The sequence below is a fragment of the Ostrea edulis genome, chromosome 3 (genome assembly GCF_947568905.1).
Source record: "Ostrea edulis chromosome 3, xbOstEdul1.1, whole genome shotgun sequence".
Classification (NCBI taxonomy): domain Eukaryota; kingdom Metazoa; phylum Mollusca; class Bivalvia; order Ostreida; family Ostreidae; genus Ostrea; species Ostrea edulis.
The window spans coordinates 39,013,159-39,033,956 of record NC_079166.1 but is presented as its reverse complement, the minus strand read 5'-3'; the positions used below and the strand labels follow the sequence as shown (position 1 = coordinate 39,033,956).

The window sequence follows — 20,798 nt, the reverse complement described above, 5'->3', positions numbered from 1 at the left end:
ATTTTAATTAAATCCTTTGTGTAGCCTCCTGGGAAATAACGATTTATGTCACGGAGCAGATTTTTGAAATTAATACTCTATACTTGAGTTAAAGGATGCATCTGCAGTTGATTTAAGTCTTTTACACAATTCAATGGATGCAAAATCAAGAAAGGTTTTCGCCATCGTACATTTACAAAGGAACGATTATCGTGAATTAGGTTCTGTGTTCACGGACGATACTTGTGTTTTGATGGGCCTGGGGATTCTTGAAACGAAGGGCAGAAGTCAACTACAATTGTACTTGGTCTGATTTCTCGAAGAAGAAGAAATGCTCAAAAGAACCATCAACAGATGTTTGTTATATAGTCGTTACATAAAGAACTGGAAACAAGGAAGCTCTATGCTTGGTTTGAAAGTACATATAATTTGATATTTAAAAAATCAATATGCATATGGCGGTCTCCTGAAATGTATAAATCTGTGTTTCTTACAAAAACAATTCTCAGTAGAATAGTGTCATTTTAAGTGTTTTTTAAAAAAGTTATCTAATGTTCTCAAAAATTCTTAAACGAACATTTCACTTTTTATACGCCCGTCTTTAGACAAGATGTTTAGTCTGTACATCCATCTGTTCGGGGTTTTCTGTTTCTGTTTTTATTTCTCTGTCACATACCGGTATCAAGCTTCAGCTTGCTGTGTTGCTGTTTTGGGGGTCACTACATCATTTTGCAATTTTTTTATCCGTTTTGGTCTCTCTTGCAGAAGTTTTGCCTGATCATTATTTGAAATTTAATGGAGGGTACAAGATTTGTCTTTACTTTATAGCGTGTTTGTATATGGGTATTGAAGATGTGAATGTGGCAAGGATTTTGATTGTTAGAAAATTACAGTTTGTTAAAATTGGTCATATTTGAGGAAATATTACAAAGTGAGTAACATATATGTATGGTTTGTCCATACATTAACTCGTCTCACAGTTTTCGAGTGAAGGCCTTTACATAAACACCTGAAGATGTGCATATTGCCAGGATTATGATTCCCAACAATTCTCTAATTTTCTTTGATATGTTTAAAAAAATTCAGTTTGTTGAGCTAAGTCAATTTGGGAAAAATATCTTACACGCAAAGCTCTTGGTTTATCTATTTACCTCCTGTCCTATGTTTTAAGCTATGGGGCATGTTTTGATGACAGACAATGAAACTTTCCTTCACTAATTGTATGCCCTTGTAAATACAACACCGAAAAATAGGAACAGACATCCTGCTGATAGTCCATTTTCAATTTAAGACGTTTTCATCAATACTTAATGTAGTGAAAACAAAAGGCCGATGGGTCACATAGCTTACATGGACAACAGAATTTACTTCTTCTCTTTTTTGAAAATTTAAAGACCTATTGTTACCCTCTTCTGTTCCCATGTGTCATAGTCTTAACTGCACTTTGTGTTTCTTGAGAAGATGGTGATACAGGATATTCCTATATATTCCTGTGAGAAAACCAGAACCACAATTGTGGCCCTACCCTGGCCCCAGGGGCCGGTATGTGATCAGACTTGGATCTATGAAAAGGTGAAGATAACGAGCAGCGATCAATCTCGCAACTCCTATAAGGAATACAAAATAAAGAGTTGGGCAAACACGGGCCCCTGGAGATACCAGAGGTGGGATCATGAGCCTAGGAGGAGTAACTATACCCTGTCGACCGGTCACACCTGCCGTGAGCCCTATATCTTTATCAGTTAAACAGAATAATCCGTTGTCAGAATCAGTATACCAAGAATGGCCTAACAATCTTCATGAAACAAGTCAGACAGCATTTGACACAATGATAGGTTGTATTGACAAACTAGATTGTTACAAGTATATAACGACTATAGAATTTGCAAAATGCTGAGTTTAATCGAGACTGTTGAAACCCCATTATCATCAACTTGATTGTCAGTAGCCTGCCTCGATTTAAAAACTAATCATACACAGAACAAGCTCTTGCGTATCAAATCAGTTGAGAGATATAAACACCATATGCAGGTGTTGATGGAATATTGCTACATAAATATGGAAAGTTGACGATGGAGAAGCTGAAATCATCCTGTTTGTCACAAAGTTGAGTTGTTAGTTTACCGTTAATTTCTAATTTCAATAAGATTTCTAAGTACGAACCAGATGTGGAGGACTATGTGGTGTCTTTTATTTCGAGTTCAATGGGATATATCGAATCGACATATGAATGAAAATGAATATTGGTAATAGATAAAACGTCGTCGATATATCAAAATGTCGAGTTGAAGGCCACAGCAAGATATTTTTTCTTCTCAAGTAGAAGCTTAACACATGTAAATTCTGCCTCAAAAGATTATTAAAACAGATCAGCTAACAAAGGAGCACAATCCGTGCTCATGGGAATTCCAACAGATTGTGACGATACACTTTCGATACATTTGCATACTGTTTGAAAAATTGTACCCTTGTGTTTCTCGAGAAGATTTTGAAATTTCTCTATATAATGTATATTCCAAAGCAAAACTGTGTGGCCCCACACTGACCCTTGGGGTCACGGAGCCTCCATATATACACAGTATAGGGAAACTTGTATATGGCTATTAATATCAAATATATTATAATATTATTTAATCTAAAAACTAAATTTGATAAGCATTAATCGTATTTTATATATACAGGAGAGAGAGAGAGAGAGAGAAAGAGAGAGAGAGAGAGAGAGAGAGAGAGAGAGAGAGAGAGAGAGAGAGAGGTTTATTTGCTTCTTCTCTATCACTGGATACTTTTCACCATTTCTTTCTTCTTCTTTTTTTCTTCTTTTTTTTTTACCATTCTCCAGTGTCCTTGTTACTCTACTAACAGAACTAACCTTAAACAGAGTATCAAGATTTCATTGCATATTTGATAATATAAAACAAAAATGTCCTTGCAAATTCCATTTACATGAATACGGGTATTTTACATGTATATAAAGGTGGTGGGTGCATTTTACCTTTGAAGCAATGGCGGTCCATATCCGTTGCTTACTGGCATTAATAGAGATATTGGAGAAAGAGGAATGCAAAATCTCACGATTCGTTTCCATCTCCTCAAAGTTCTAGATGCGTAAAATTCGGCTAAAGTGCCATGTTGTAGATGAGGCCAGTAAATATTCACTGTACGTTGGTGTGAATCATTAACACAGATGTAAGTTGCGTATTTACAATGCATCTTTCTACATTGTGTGTGTTATATAAGCATTTTTTTTAAAAAAAAATCTTATAGATGTAGTTTTAACCGAAACATTTCATTAAAAGATCTGCAATAATTTATTTATCAACAAATAAACGGTTAAATGTAAATACATTTCCTAGATTCGCAAGAGAAACTTTGTAAACATAAATCTGACTTAGCTTGGACATCGCTTAGTTCGCTTTACACATACTTAAGGACTTAGGCGGGTCTTAAGACTGCGACTAAGTCCTATTTATGCCCCTACTTCTGTCAAAATCTGTTACGAGCCCCAGGTGTGCTAAATATAGTTGAAATTTAATTTTAAATTTGTCAAAAGAATTAAGGGAAAAATTACTATCCAGTAACATTTTAGATTTTCTTTTATCCTAGATATTGTTTCCCACAGAGAAAATCTGTCGTATGTCTTCAGCGAATCATTTGTATTGATTCTGTTACAAAAAATCCAGTTACTGGATCAGATTAAAAATGTCTGACAACTGCATTTAAATACTTGCTATGAAGATATGGATAGCCGTAATGACGGGTAAATTTGTAATAAAGATGATTTGTCAATACTAGACTGTAATGATTCAAATACTCACGGGATACAGGTACTGTTAAGTGAATATAGGGCTCTGGACCGAAGACTGACTGATGTTTATATCATATACAATGAGATTTACTTTGTGGAACAAACTCCACAGAGGATTCATCATGGATGTCTTTGGTTTCAGAATATATAATAAAAGCAATGAATAGCAAGCCCAGGTCGATAATTACATCATTGAGAGTTTCTCATTATACTCCATAAGAATATATATTTTAAAAAAATCAAAGTTATGCAACATAGTTGTTCGCTTAATGAAGCTGATTGAATATCGTCATACTTTACCTTTTTTGCATATGCTTAGATATGAGGGGGGGGGGGGGGGGGGGGATATGTAGAGAGGTACGCGATAAATCAAGTACACTCCGACCTGCAATTCTGTTAAATCTCCCAGAATGTGACAGAGTTATCTAATCTTGATCAATTTCAATGTCTCCGGGGAAAAAAGCTGGAGATCACTCGACACTATCAATTGTTCCTAGTCAGTATGAATTATTTGTATACTTAACTTTACTTCTCTATACGTTATTTAATACTTACACTGACTCATCGGACAGTTGGTTTCAAGTACATTGTAACGAAAAATCAGAATAGGTATTGGAATAGGACGTCTAACGTAATGTAATAAGCAGCCGATTCCCATGCCTCCGTTGTTTTATGTCAACACAACACAGGTATATATAATTATTGGTTATATTTCTGAAGAATTACAGAAACTAGTCGACTATACTCAATCAGCTTAGTGATATTTTTTATTATACTACTCGTGTAGATTTTTCTACACTCATTTCTGGAATATATATACATATTACAAAGCCAATAGAGTATACTCGACTAGTTTCTTCTATATGTCAAGGAGAAACTTGTCGAGTATATATACAATATGTCAAGTTGAAAGTCACTTGATCGCCGCAGTACTTCATCAAAAAGGTGCAATGAAACGGCAAAGCTTCATTACTGACAACTCATTACAAGTAGATATTTTATGGTAATTATACTTCGAAGTTTGCAGTGGAAAGTAATATCACATATCACATCAATTGCCTGTTAACATGTACATGCCCCCCGAGGGCCCTTGATTGGTGAATAAACTATATTATATTATCCATTTTAAAAATAAAATAAAAAAGTCCATATCTAACAAACTGCAATGTTTCGTCAGTATTAAACCGATGCTGTTTCGTTGTATTTATTCCTCGATAAAAACACACAACAGACCTTTCAACTTTACATAAAACCTATACTTTGTGCAAGAACAATAATATAAGGAGAAAACGCCCCGTTTTGTCTTGTAACAATCGTGGAAGATATCGGCGAGGACGGTAATATGCAAATTACCTCACGTCTGGGCTGTTTTATACCTTCCAAATACAAACTAAGCGGGTTATCCTTAAACATATATTTATTCTCAAACATCTAACTAGTGGTTGCCTCTTTCCGTATCAGTACGATAGGGGATGTTTAATTGCGAGTTTGACGGAACTCGGCGTTTCTGTATTTCTTGCCACCAATCCCCCGCCCCCTTAATAATCGTGTACATTGTATTTTGAGAAATAAATTTCAATTTTGAAAGGGTATTACTGCGCCGCTTCATGACGGATACTTTTTCATGCGTGAATCGTGACAGTGCATACCCTCATGTATTTTCAAAAACGAAATTTATTTCTTATAAAATTTACATTCTTTTACTTCTGTTGGAATTTTCAGTACTTAAGATAGACAAGTACTTTATCAAGATTCATACGCACATTGCTCACAACTAAAACGGATTCATGTGGTCATGGCTATCATTACAATTAGTAGAGATATCAAAGGCAAAAAACGTTGGAAATGTAAATACCACGCACATAAACCATATTATTCCAACACCGTTCATAGGAATTATTAGACCGTTCGTTTGATACTGATTTGGACTACGAATTACTCCGTTTGTAAACCTGATCAAAAACAGAGGGCCATTGGCGGATGTAATCGATCAACACGGAACCCTAATCTTTCTAAGCACCTCTTGCATTTCCAGGGGTTTGTATTTGCCCCGATTTCGATTTTGTTTTCATAGGATTTACGAGATTGATCACTGTCATCTTAACCCTTTTCCTGTTAACATTATTTGTACAAACAACAGTCGGTTTTTGTCGGGTAAATGTTTTAACGAGTACCAAGGTTCAGGTATAGTGAACACCGTCATACACCGATCAAATCCCAAAACACAACGACTTACATTTTGATGCGCACAAAAATCTATATCTTTAAATTAATCCAAATGTATCAATTAATATTTATAATTTAAAGTAAAGTTTGAAGAAGTAATATTCTTCAATCAGTTTTTATCTTTTAATGATAATCTTTCGTACAAGTCCGATTTCAAATCCTTTTCCCCATTTGATTCTATTGCATCAACAGCTGTAAAACATTATCCAAATTGAAATACACATTCACATACAACGGAAATATTTACTGAAGTCCAGTATCCCAGATTCCCACATCACAAGATTCCAAAGTCAATCAGGAAAACAGCGCTAGTTCTTTGTGTTTTATTTACCTTTTGTAGTGACAAGACACAGTAGCTCTGCATTTACCTCACATCAGAAAAAGCAAAGCTAGATCATTCATGTACATATAGCCATGTTACAGAACCAAGAATGAAAAAAAAAAAACCGCTACACAGAACCAGAGGGGATTCATCACAATTACATCGAAGGTACACAGTCATATCGAAAGTACAGTCATGTAAGTTGCGGTCTGTTAATCAGAAAATTTTAATTAATTACACGGTAAACAATTAGAGGTCATTGTTAAACCAGTCAGTAAGAAATCAATAGGTGGAGAAGGAAAAAAATTCCTTGCTCAATATGATTATTTCAAACAGTAACAACAGTTTTAGATGGTTTCAGATTGAAGGCATTGCAAGTGCACAAACACAAACAATTCCAGCATGTTGCTTTACCATAACCCTTAAATGAAAATGAATGGCTGAAGTTAATGCCCTTGTTTGTTTCTGTCGAAATCTGAACATGAACAAGGGATGTAGAGGTGTGCTCTGGTCTGCCCATCACCCCTGGGAGGTCCGTTCATAATGTGTCCACAAGCACCTGCTAATCCTGACAGAGTTATCTTTCTTAATCTGCACTAAGTTGTTAAATAGCTTGTAATGGAACAAGATTAGAAAGTTGTATTGGAGATTGTATTAAGACAGCATTAGATAATCGTTGATGTTGTCTGATGAAAAACAGGATTATTTCTAACTCATGAAGATCTCACAATATTGGAATCTGGGATTTAATTAAATCACCAGAATTTCATTGAAGTCTTATTTTGCAGTGCAAGGACACATTATATACATGACCACTAAGCTTATTACAAGTAATGAAAAAAATGAAAATCAAAATGATTTATAATGAAAGAAAGAATCCCAGTTACTAAGCCTGTGTTTTATAAGGAGGCATGAGCCCAAGCCTTCAGATGGGACCTAGAACAATCTAGATCTTTCTCCTACAGCTAGTTCATGAATCACAGCATATTATAACATGTACCAATAAAATTATGATTTTCAAATAAAACCAAAAATGCTGGAATTGTTTGTGAATTTTAAAATAAGAAATATCCAATTTGATTAGGTGACACGCAATGTTAAAATATTGCCATGCATCCTCTGCCATAGAGATGTTTAACACAATACAAACACATGAAATGTGTCCCACAGTAAAATATAACATAAAACATTAATTACAAAATGGGTGGTTTGTCAGTTTCTGTTTGTCATTAATTAACTAAATCTGAAACAAACCTAATGTCCTGAGGTATTGAACTGGCAAAGTCCCAAACATTTTTTTTTTAGGGGGGGGTGTTTGGGAAGAAATAACAATCTTTATGCTATTTGCATACTGAATGGATACAAAGACTAGATATGGATATTTGTTATAATAAATACTGGCAATATTGTTTAAAATACCTATATTAAGATACACATTACTTACTGCAATAATAAGAAGATATCACCAAAGTTACAACTCCTTTTTTTTCTCTCTATATTTCAGACACACCAGTCACAGTTTACTACACACAGATGAGCACTTGCAGAGAAAACAGACTTCTCAAGAGGATTCAATACGCATTCACCAGTCTTGCTATTATTCCACATGTTCAACATTGGAAAAATAAATTTAAAAAATAACTGTACAAAAAAATCATAAAAAGTAAATGATGCACTTAGTAACAATAACCTTTAAAATACCATAAATATGCACTATTCAAATACAAGCAAATGCTTTATGAACTTGGGAGGGAAAAAAATCACAAAATCTGTAACCCATAACGCCAACATTCACAGATCACGTGACAGTCATGTGACTGTGAGTGATAAGAAATAAATACTAGTACCTTGTGAATCTATACATAGAATGGATGGCTGGGGATCACAATGGGGAACAAATGGGATTCCTTGAAGAAGTCTATCAAGTTTACCAATTTCTCTGCTTTTGAGCACTGATAACACATGGAAACTTTTAATGAGATTCCAACCTCAAGATTTAAATAAAACATTATTTCATTGGTATCTTGTAATGCTCCACTGATGTACAACTACTGTTACATTAAATCATCATAATTTTACTGATACACACATTTTGAATCTAACACAGTTAGTAAGGGTCTTTGTCAGACAAATTCAATAGTGTAAGGGGAATCCCCCTGCACCATTCTCCAAATATGTCCCTCCTCTGACTCACTGTCTTCATCTCCTTCACCTATCCCATGATCCTCCAGTGTTGACCGGACATGATCAATACTGGACACCATGGCCTTCTCCAGCTGTTGCCACAGTGTGTCCATCTGACTGGGGGCCCGCGAATCCTTAATGTCTCCCGCTGATGATGTCACAACAGAATGACTTACAATGACCGAGGATGAGGATACACCCTCAGGAGTTCCTGCCTCGATCCCATTATGATGATTGGTGGAATCATCTGTCCCCATGGTTACCCCATTGGTTAAGACTGTATTCTCAGGACAAGTAGTCTACAAAACATTCAACATTAATTATCTTTCAATGACTAGATTTTTCGATATTACAAATTACATGGCTACTGCTTGAGTAATTTATTATCAGAACCTAAATTAGGTGGAATGAATTAGTTTTTTGTTTTTTTAACCTTCCATAAAAAAAATTGATGAATTAGCTAATAACAATATTAATGACCTCATAATTGCTTTAATTCAAATGAGTCATCTCCTTGATTGATTTATCTCCCATGTCAGTTACCTGTGACTTCTTGTCTCCGGGTTGCATTGTCTTCGAAGGCGATGATTGGTTTAGGTATGATGTCGTCTCCAGTGTCTCTGTTGTCTAAATTCTCAACGGTATTCAAATTCAAGAAGTCCTCCGTATTAGTTAATGTTTTGTTCCTATTGTTTAAGTCTATAACTTCCTCAAATTCTGTTTCAGAGGGCACCTGCTCTGTATGTGAAGCACTGAGAGACCCTTCAACTGTCACAGAAGTTCCCAAGGAGGCATCTGTTGTCATGCTAATACTGAAAAGAAAACAGACAGACCATTAATAGAATAAACACTCATCAAGTTCACTGGCTAAATTGTCTAAACATTACTCCTTATTAATTCCTGTTTCATATCACAGATCCATAAAGACTCATTATTCCATTACTGTGAGACATGTTCCACAATTCAATAATACTTCATAGCCATCCTGATTTATTAACTCGCCAATGTCCTTCCTACCGAGTGAAGGACTTTTCACACTGAACGGAAATGCATGCACCTTACAAACTGCACACAAGGAACCCACACTGTAACATCTACCTGCCCCGTGAGAGACCTGCACAATCCTGGTCTCCACCATAAAGAGACATTGTGTTTGACCTTTGTGAGGCCACTTTATACCAAAGGCCTAAAGTAAACATTTGTCAGTATTGTACACACTGTCACTCTCACCTGTGTTCCACAGTACAACAAGAAATCTACTGAAAATTAACACCGATAAATCAATACAACCACATGTGTAGACTTGTTGAAAATTGTATAAATTGCCAATTTAAATTTCAATACACAACGACAAAAATAAAATCTTACCCAGAGAGAAAACCAACCTATAACATTAACTAAGCATTACCTGTCATCCCTGCGCCATTTTTCACATGATCCAGAATTTTATAACCACAGATAATGGGGGCCTTTTCAAAGTGCGTGTTTGGTTTAAATGGTATGATAACTCTATTGACAAATACAGATAATCGGTCTACCAAGTGTAAAGTAGTTGACTATCCAAGAGTGGTTGGGCACAGATTGTTGTCAATCAACTGGACAGTGGTACTCAGGTGTGAAATCTAGAGAATACACATTTCCACTAGATATGCAAATCACTTGGTACTACCAACAGATTTCTATGCATACACACGATACCTGTTTACGTTTACACAGGTAAAAACAAAACAACCACAACTTCATACACTTGTATAATGACTTAAGCACTTGAAGCTATAAGATATATACGTGTGCATTAATTTCTGCATGTATACAAGTATTATGGACTATTTGGAGCAATCATGAATTAAGAACTGATTAGAAAAGTGATGTGTTAAAACTATAGTAAATTTATATTTTAGCATTGATTGATCTTGAATAAGAACATACGGGTGTTAAAATATACTACATGTATATCAATATACCAATGATATGCACATTCTTCATATTATCAAACAAATTTCATAATGAAGCTACTTTCTAACTTTATCATATCTAGGAACAACCTTGAGAAATATCCTAATGATGTTCAAAGGAAATCAGTGGTAATTTCATTTCTAAATCATCTGAATCTAAATAAGACCTCTTTCCTTGTGTCTGTTGGCAAACTTTAACATTCATCACAATTACCAACCATTACACAGTTATGGTTGTAGAGCACAGACAGAGAGAGAGAAGGAATTATAAATGACAAATAATGATTGATTTATCTTCTATATGTCCAAAATACACATACCGGTATCAGTAAATGGTATATAAAAGTCAAAATATACATGACTGTCTCTTATATCTTTATCTTTCCAAGTCTCTATTCAAAAACTTCACCAAGAGTTTTTTGGAGTAGTCAAAATGTCTTTGATCTTGACATTTCAGTCTCCGTGATGATAACTTTGGAGACACCCCCTTGCACAATCAGTCAACCTGTAAGGGTTTCACTATCATCCATGTGTAAATACCTTACAGTGTAAACAATAACTTACTTCAGTGGGCAATCCCCAGAACACAGTGACAAATTTCATAGTCCAACTCCGAAGTAGGACAACCTCACACAACCCATTGTATGTGGATGTCTACTGACTGTACAGTATGAAATTGAGATCCCATTTAAATGCATTCCTTGCATACTTTCACAACACACCTATCTGTTATGTAAATTTAATCTTTGATTTATCGCCTAAACACTAGAATCACCTGCGATTCTTTCATAAAAATAAAACCTTATGTATATTAGGCATACAATATCTCTGTAGATTTTTCCACATCACTGGATAGATGGCTTGAGATATATGCATATCCATTATCCAATTCATAAATTAACCACTTTAAAAATTGCTGACATACAATTTCAGCAAGTACACCCAGAGATTGTCAATAACACAAGTAACTCACAACAAGGTTACCCATGGTGTGACCTGTTGACCTCTGTCACTAATAATACAACCCTGCTTCATCAGTCCTTGATGATGAAGATTACAGAATTTTAAAATTACTGATACATGAATTTATATCAATAGAACCCTTCATTAGTGTGGTGTGGGATAGAGAAATTCCACTGAGGGGACACGATTCGTAGTTTAGAACAACGCTCTGTAGAGTCCAAGACAGCGAGTTGTTTCAGAGGTAGAATTTCCTTATCCCAATGAAAGATTATTTTTTGCAGATTTTACCACAGTTTAGTGCATTACTTCCGGAGCTTTGAGAAAATTCAAAATTATTAAAAATCCTAATTTGAATTTAAATGCTAAGACATCAGAAAGAGCATGTCCACCCAAAAATGTTTCTCTAAATAGGCAATAAATGTAGACTAAAAAATACAAGACTCCCAGAAAGCTACATCAAATAGATTAACTCTGAAGAGAACAATACAAAATATTTTACTTCACCATGTAACATAAATCATAGAATGTGAAGTAATCAATTACATTGCAGCAGTATTAGATAGTATGGAGAAATCTGAACATGGCTGTCTTACACCGGAAAACTCTTACACTGGTAATCATGGTAATTGTGTGAGAAATGTATCAACTCTTAATGTTAGATAAAAACTGACAAATCAGAAAGGGACCCACAATATATCTGAAAATTGTATGTACAAGATTAATGAAAAATCTTCCCAAGGAAACTTAGCTATCACATGCCATAGAAAGCCCGGACGGACGGACAGACAGTGATTACTACTGGGCACCCGCCTTATGGTGGGGCCCTAATTATAAGTATCATTAGGCAGGCGTCCATTATGTGCTGCAACTGCAATGTTTAATGAAATCTTTATCATTAAGCAGCAATGCATCATTAAAAGTTACAACTGACCTAAGGCTATCTAACTTACATCCAAAATGGTATTTAAACAAATTTGAACTATCAAAGATTCAGTTGTAAACTCCAATGAGCATTTTACATCATAGCAAGTGCTAGCTGTGTACCATATGACATGAGAACTTCAGAAAATTTTGATTGCTTGAATTTCTCAAAACAAAAGTGACAACATCATTTATGAGATAATTAAAAGCAAGATTTTCAATGTCATGAAAATGGCTTCTAACATATCATTATGATATTAATTATTCCCATATAATAAGGAATCCCATATCTTGTGATGGTGTCTAGTGTCAAATTCTCATTTGAATTTTAAAATTCTAAAATAATGACTTTTCCCAGATATGAAACCTCAAATTTCACTCTAATAAAATTAAAATCTTGTTTAGTTTACAAATTGTGGTCAAGGTTTGATCATAAATAAGATAAATCCATCTCTGATCTTTGACCTTGGAGGCATAAAACACAGGAGAAATAGGTCAAGCTTTCTATCTGACACAAGATGATCAAGTGACTCCTGAAATAGTTGTACTTGTTTACTTTCAACTTACCTAGAGTCTATGAGTCCTTCATGTAGTCCACCATTCTGAACTGGTATACTCTCATCACTGTGCATCATATTCTCTCCCTTACTGTCACTAGAGTTACTATTCTCCTCACTCTCTATACTATCACTTTTTTCTAGAGTTACATCCCCTTGAGAGGAACTCTTCAGTGGAAGACCACTATCACTAGTCTCAGAAGTGTAACCCTCCTCATTCTCTGGCTTTGAATCATTTCTCTCAGAGTCTGAACCATCCGACTTTTCACTGTCTAATTTCTCTAAATTTAATCTTCCCTTTTTCCCTAATAAATTTTGCAATAATGGAGACTTGAACTTGGGTGTTTCACTGCTGCCGTTTTGGGATTTGTTTTCCACAAGTTTTTGTAGCAGTGGAGACTTGAATTTGGCTGTCGCGCTGTCCTGGGGTTTCCCCTCCCCGTTTGTGTCCTCTAGATTAAACGTTACTCCGTTTTCAGTGGTCTTCTCATCCAGTCTCTCCGCAGAAGCATTCAGAGATCCCAAAAGGGAACTAGAGAGAGATGACGCCATGCCTTCACTCTGGAGTACACAAATTACCATTGATTAACAAAGTCCCATAACCTTATCAAAGTACACATTGATAGACATGTAAATACAAAAAGAAAATTTCAATGATATTTATAAAGACTGAGTATATTTGATAAACGTGTGCAAGTTAAGCATTTACCAGATTATTTATAAATTTGTATGAATTGGACATAATTTTCCATTAAAATAGTACACATCCTCAGGATTTTTCAATCATCCACCCCATCTTATTAAGCTTATGGTACATAAAGCAATCTGCAATAGAACAGATTTATACATCGTTTCCCTTACTTCTTTTCAATAACTGTAAAGTTTAACATACTTAATTGATAGATACTATTTTTGCACCTTTTGTGCTGGCTTTGTCCTGCTAATCATGTGTGGACTAAATTTTCATGGATTTCATGGGTACCCCTGTTGTATGAATTTCAAACCACAAAATACACATTTCATATCATGTTTCAATGTACAGATACCATGTATATGAAATTCTATCCCAACAAAACCGTAAAATCTCTACAATCCATGAACATTGGCCCCCGTAAATCTAAAATGATTCAACAATATTTTGGGCCTGCATGTTACTTATTTCTCTATCAAATAGATGTGATTTCAATATCGGAATGTTTCATTCAATGAGACATTTTTTTCCTGGCTCCACTGCCATGTAATTCCAAACTACATTATTATGATTGCACTATAATGTTTATGTTAAAAATTGTGCTAAAAGATACTGAATGACATGGGCCTTTTTTTTAATTTAAAAATGTGGAAATTCATGAATTCAAAATGTTTTTTTTCAATTTTAACTTCATGTCTTGTGTGACCAAATCATGCTAATATCTAAGATAAGTTTCATGCCATTTCTAATAATTTGATGTAAGAGATGAAGCATTCATTAAATCATACTATTTTTAAAAAATTTCAATGTAAATATCACTTTTAGTCCCTGTTTTTGATTGAGCATATAGGAGAATCTACCAATGGCCTATGGCTATAGTTGAGAGATATGTATTTAGTAACAATATAAATAATGTTTTCCAGTGCATTCATGTATGTGAATGAAAAACAGTACAGAAATGTGCACATTGGGAAAAGTCGTACATCTTCGAGTCACCTGATTTTTACATCTGTGCAGTAACTTTGCAATCTGCTTGTACATGGGTATTAATCTTTCGATTTTGAGGCTGTACCTTATCTCAGAATGTTATTTCCTTATCAAATGTCAAATTTTTTTAATTACTGTATATTCAGATTACCCGGAGATTTTCTGTGGAAGCGGAAGTGTTCATAGGAGAATCAGATTTCACCCTCTTCATGATCATCTCCAACCTCTGAAAAAGAGTAGTGGCATCCATCAAATGACGACAATTACCCGACATCCTACACTGATAACTCTCATTTAACAGGTAACATGCTACAGGGAAATTCATGTGCCTTATCAATGTCCTTTATACCAGTAATGCAGAAATTTGTACAGGTACATTTGTACCTAGTGTCATTTTAGACCCCAGTACATAATCACTGAGGACAGAACGAGTGCATTAATACTGTTAAAGCTCTAAATTAATATATTAACACTAATAGAGTCCCAGTTCAGTATTGCTGATAAAAAGCAGTATATAGTTGCACTAGTACAATTCAGTTTACAGCACTGTTACAGTATCAGTACAATATCAGTTTACAGCCCGGTTACATTATCAGTACAATATCAGATTACAGTACCATGACATCATGGTTACAGCACCAGTACAATATTATGGTTACAGCATCATTACATTATTAATATCATACCTTTTTCCTCTCTTGACGTTCCATCTCATCTTTCTTGGCCTTCTCCTGTCTCTCTCGCTCGGCTTTCTCAGCTTCCTCCTTCGCTTTCTGTTCTGCCTCTTCTTTCTGTTAATTCAGTACAATGAAGATTTAAATGCAACTCCTCAAAAGAAATACCACAACACAAATTAAAGTCTGGAAGATTTAAAATAGCAACAGTACAAAAATTTGTGTGAGTTGGGAATTGTGTTAGTTGTACTGCTCTTTTAGTATGATTTGTAAGTTTTCCCTCTAAATTTTTCTGATTTCTGTAATTTTTCAAGAATAATTTTATTTTCATCCCGACCCGACCATGGTACAAACTCTCTAAACCATAGTCAGTAAACACGCTTTACAACGTAACCACCACCATTTTTATCACTCAGTACAATAGTGTATCACTCTTCTCACCAATGTAGTTTATCGATACTTGTCATTTTTGTGTGTTATTTGTTTATGTAATATATGTCTCTTGATAAAGACGCGGGTTGCGTCGAAAATTTGAGTTTTAAATAACCAAGTGTCGTGGCCTTTTCAGTGCTTTTATAAATTTCTTTACTGGCCTTGTATCTTCTCAGATCCGACACTTTAAGAAAGTAGGGTGTTGTTGGGCTTTTGTGCTTTTATATATATATATATATATATATATATATATATATATATATAATATCCCAAAGAAATGAACATTTGTTATGAAAAGTAATTCAAGCTCATTCACACTGCTGGTCAATGCTATACTTTTTAAAATATTGTCAGCTCACCATTTTCTTTTCCTGTTCTAATCTCTCCTGTTCCTCTTTCTTTCGGAGCTCCTCTGCTTCAATAGCCTTTCGGAGCCTCTCTTCCTCAGCCTGTCTTGCCTGAGCGGCCAGTTGCTGGGCCTCCTCCTCCATTCTCCTCTGTTCCTCTTCTTCTTGTCTCTGTCGCTCTTCTTCTTCTCGTCTGACCATAACAGATTTTAAAATCAATGAATGAAGTCGCTCAGTTCCATAACAGAACCGGTGATTAAGCACTAATTCTCAAAATTTCCCCTCTACCTAACTCTTTCTGGGTGTCTTTACTGGTTAAAATAATTTCTGAGCTTGGAATGAATCTATACATTGAATAGGGGGCACTTAAATTATTGTTATTAACTTTTATGTTGCTGTTCTACAATAAATTTCTTATTTCGAATGTATCTCTTTTGTGGCTTTATTATTGTTTTCAATTTAGGTTGGGAAAACTAATGATGATTTATTACACATAAAAACCTATAATCTTAAATGTCACACCTCCATTACCTGTCATTCAATACCAAACCACAACACTTGACCACAACAGACATCAAAGTAGACAAATTTAGAATTTTTTTGCAACAGAGGCACTAGTTACTGAAATTATAATATAAATAAATAATGAGAAAACTTGATAATTGATTGAATTCAATCAACCGAAAAGATGATTTTGTTCCAAACAAAATGATTTTTATCTCGAGGGATAAATTTAATGTTTAGATTGGAGAATATAGACGTGCTCCTACAGAGAACAAAGATGTCTGTAACAAAGGCTATGATTGGTGAAACAATCAGAGACTACTATGTGACCTGTACATGACCTAAACATCAAAGAGAATCCAATCAGTTACACATCAAACCAAAGGCAGATTTTATATCTGCACCCAGAGATTACTTATTGACCAAAGGTAATCTGTGTGCTATGCCACTGAACTCTTCCCCATTTACGACACAGGGAATTATTTTCCACACGTAAATTTGAGTTAACTCTATTATTCATAACCTGTAAAGACATGAACTGCATTTCTAATTAAGTTTTTATATCTACGGTTCATTTGATGTCAGTTGTTTTTAGAGCTTATTAGTCAACGTCTGGATCTACTATTAAAGAATGAATTTATGTGGGAGTTCTAAAAAACTTGGGAGTAATAAAATGCACAATGAAAAAAAACGTTTCCCAAGAAGCAAATGGCTCCTCTATAAATGTCACCGTTTCATGTTATTCATTAAATGTTAACTGGATAAATTTTTTTTGTGGTTGACTATTGGTTGATTCACATAAGAGTTAATAAATTGAAAATATTCAATGTAAATGTAATTCTTCTACCCTCTTATGCTTGTGGTTCTTTCCTCAACTTTCATAAAAGCATTAAACTGCAAAATGATTTACCTAATTGCTAGCTAGCTGTGACCAACTTTGGTATGTTGGAAAACACACATAGCCAATGTATTTTATGGGTGGGTGGGTGTTTCTATGTCAAAATGTATAGGTATCTCAATGACGTCAACATTTAACTAGTCCCAAAGGAGGTAATATTTAAATATTTATCTTAGACTGAAGAAGGTTATTCATAATCCTGAATATTTGCTCAAGATATAAAAATACTGCAAATAGGTGAGGGCAATATTAGAGGAAAACCATAGCCAACCAAAGCACAGTTGAGACTGACAACCGTTTTTGATGGGAAGCAAAAAATGATAATACCCTCTACTACATGCATTTTTAATTTTAATAGTGACTGTCACTAAGCCTTTAAGAAACAAATTATACTAAACAATAGTTGCATTCACTGCAATGCCTATGAATAAATGTTTATATCCTTTCTTTCCTGGAATATATAAGATTGTCTTTGTGTTATGTTTTAACATTAATTGTTTGCCTATTTTGAGTTTCGTATTCAAACTATGGTAAACAGTAAATGCATTAATTTTCAATTCGTATCAATTATCATAATTTTAACTGTCAGCAAGCAATGTTTCCTGTTTCTAGATAATATAACCCTGAAGAGCATGGTTTTCACATGCAGAGGGATACACAATTTTTCCCAAACGTTAATAAGCCAATATCAGATATGACACAAGTGTTCTATATCAAAATATAACATTCTAAAACTCTCTTTCCAAATAACGGATCAAGTGTTGCTAGAGCACCTTATATTACCAAGTGACTATGACTTCTGATGTCTTTTATGACTTGATATCAGTACATTATCAACAAGGAGTAAGGCACCTACCGAAGCTCCTCCTGCCTCTGTCTCTCTAGCTCCGCCTCTCGCTCCGCCTTCTCTCTCGCCTGACGTCGTTTCTCTGCCAGTTTGTTCTTGTATTCTTCCAGTTCCAGCTCCTTCTTACTTTTGCCAGCAGAGGACGGGGTGGAGGCTTTAGGGGATGCTGCCCTGACAGAAGGAGGTTCTGGGGTCCCTGGTTTAGGGGAGACAGCCCTTGTTGCTAGCTTCTCGGGGGTGCCTGGTTTAGGAGAGAGTGCCCTCATGGCTACCTTCTCGGGGGTGCCTGGTTTAGGAGACACTGATCTAGTGGACATCTTCTCTGGAGTGCTCAGTGCAGAGGATGGTGTTAGCTCACCTGTCAGTTCTGGTGTTCCCGGTTTTGGGGACGGTGTTTCTGGTTTGTCCTCTGGCTCTGGAGAAGTGGCTGTTTCTGATACTGGCTGAGATTCCTCGGCTGTTTCTGAAGAAACCATATCCTTTGGTTTTGTGATTTCTTCAATATCGAGCTCTGCAATAACTGATTTCTCTACAATATCAGGAACATTTTCTGCAGCATCTAAAAATAAAAAGATAACATTTTTTATTCGATTTCATAAAGAAGTCTTTCTCTCATAAAATGTTGCTTCAAAATGGAGAAAATAGATAAGTAAATTATATTCTCTATGCAAATTTTGTAGTCATTTTTTTCTGTCTCTCATGCATGCTTTACCTTTCTCTTCCTTTGTCTCTGATTCTGGTTTCTGATCCAGCAAAGCTTTCTCTTTCTCTGGAGTTGTTGCTATTGATTTCTTGACCTTGAACTCTTTCTTGATGTCCTTGGCTCCAGGTTTAGTTGGAGTCTTTGTCTCCAGTTGCTTTGTTGGGGTCTGTTTCAAAATAACAAACATTATATCATTACTGGAAAGGAAGTGGTTGAATAGTTAATGTTTTATGAAATCAATTTGGCAGAATTCATATCGTTGAAAAACACAGAAAAAATGAACCAAATTCTGGGATAATGTGAATAAAAGAAGCTGCAGAATCAATTCAAAACAAAGCAGCAATGAACTATGACAAACTCCTTGTAAAGAAAAAGTACCCAAGTACCATTACCTAAATTCAACCTAAAAAATAAACATCTCTACAGTCAAATTTAGGTTAGGGCTGTTCCAGAAATGATCAAATGGGGGGGCCAGGCGGCAAACGATATTTTTTTGTGTGGGTGGTCGTATTTTTTCATATTTTAATTGGTCCGTGGTTGGACTGTTAAAAAAATATTTATTATGGGTAGTGGGTAGTTTCTATTGTTTTATTTTGTGCCACGTGGGTGTTGAGTTTTCAGAATATTTTTATTGTCGCTCTTGTCGTGTTGTTTACAAAACGTCGGAGGGAAAATTGGAAACGTGCTTTCGAAATGCTGCTTTCGAAATCGGAAATCGGAAGTAACATAGAACTATTCGAGTTGTCGCTCTTTGCAGCACATAACTTTCCATTACGGCACTCTTCAAATTAGAGGCGCGTTTAGTAGGGTCCCTTTGGACGTGATGGCGGCGAACTCTGTTCTGTAGATTATTACAGTTTACAGTGCATCGATTTTGGGAATATTTTGAAACCAATAGGTATTCCGTTTTCTAATAAAAATAGGCAAACCTTAGTTGATTTATACGAGGGTACCGATGCGTTATATTTATCAGTCGGTGTGATGGTGATAGAGGCCTCCGGGCGTGGGCTCCATTAGAAGACGAACAATTCGTGGAAAAACATATCCCTACCCATTTCATGATAATAGCATCGTTTGGACTCCCAATCTTTCCAACATTCCCGCCATAGATGCCTTTGATTGTTGATGTGACATCGTTTCTTCAGAACTACTGTGATACAATGTCGCACAGGCATTACTGCGTCATTGACTAGAATGTTTGTCCCGAAAACCTCGCGAGATTTGTACCGTTTTCATTTTTAAAAATATTTTTGTGGTGGGTCTGGTTATTTTTTTTATTTTATTAGATGGGTCATTGTAAAATGAGTTTATTAATTTGATGGGTCATGGGGTAATTTTTTATTTTTTTTTTATGGGTGCTTGGTATATACAAAAGGTGCCTCCCGACCCCCCCATGTATTTATTTCTGGAATAGCCCTTACTGTAATTCATCATTTTTTGTTAAATATCAGTTGTAGTTGCTTTTGTAGTTGTGCCAAAACACTAAATTGAGTGATCAATGAAATAAGAATTTTGCTCATAGAACATAAAAAATCTTCCAACAAAATTATGTATCAACAAACAAAAAAAATCCTTTTTTGTTGTTGTTGACAGATTCATGAAATTTTGAGCAGTTTTCATTTTCACCCTTTTGTAAGTGCAGCAGTGAGAAGTATAATCAATAGTAGGAATGACTGCAGCTGGTACGCAAGCGACCACTGCCTGATGTCCACAAAAATTGATGAAACAACAGTACTTCTGAATATTCCATTTTTTGGGGGGTGTGTGCAAGTATGTACAGGAATACACTACAGAGAAATATAA

General features: G+C 35.2%; 1 protein-coding gene across 1 annotated transcript in view; it reads right to left on the bottom strand.

The window, feature by feature from the left end:
- Nucleotides 1-6,319: 6,319 nt before the first annotated feature.
- The window catches only part of LOC125672996 (microtubule-associated protein futsch-like), a 53,479-nt gene continuing 39,000 nt past the window's right edge, over nucleotides 6,320-20,798 (bottom strand). Inside the window, exons 19-26 of the mRNA XM_048909217.2 lie at nucleotides 19,005-19,161; nucleotides 18,302-18,851; nucleotides 16,056-16,236; nucleotides 15,277-15,381; nucleotides 14,742-14,816; nucleotides 12,923-13,473; nucleotides 9,060-9,328; nucleotides 6,320-8,793 (exon numbers count right to left, since the gene is read on the bottom strand). Coding sequence (XP_048765174.2) covers nucleotides 8,456-8,793; nucleotides 9,060-9,328; nucleotides 12,923-13,473; nucleotides 14,742-14,816; nucleotides 15,277-15,381; nucleotides 16,056-16,236; nucleotides 18,302-18,851; nucleotides 19,005-19,161 — 2,226 coding nt within the window. The 3' untranslated portion in view covers nucleotides 6,320-8,455. The remainder of the gene's footprint in view (nucleotides 8,794-9,059; nucleotides 9,329-12,922; nucleotides 13,474-14,741; nucleotides 14,817-15,276; nucleotides 15,382-16,055; nucleotides 16,237-18,301; nucleotides 18,852-19,004; nucleotides 19,162-20,798) is intronic.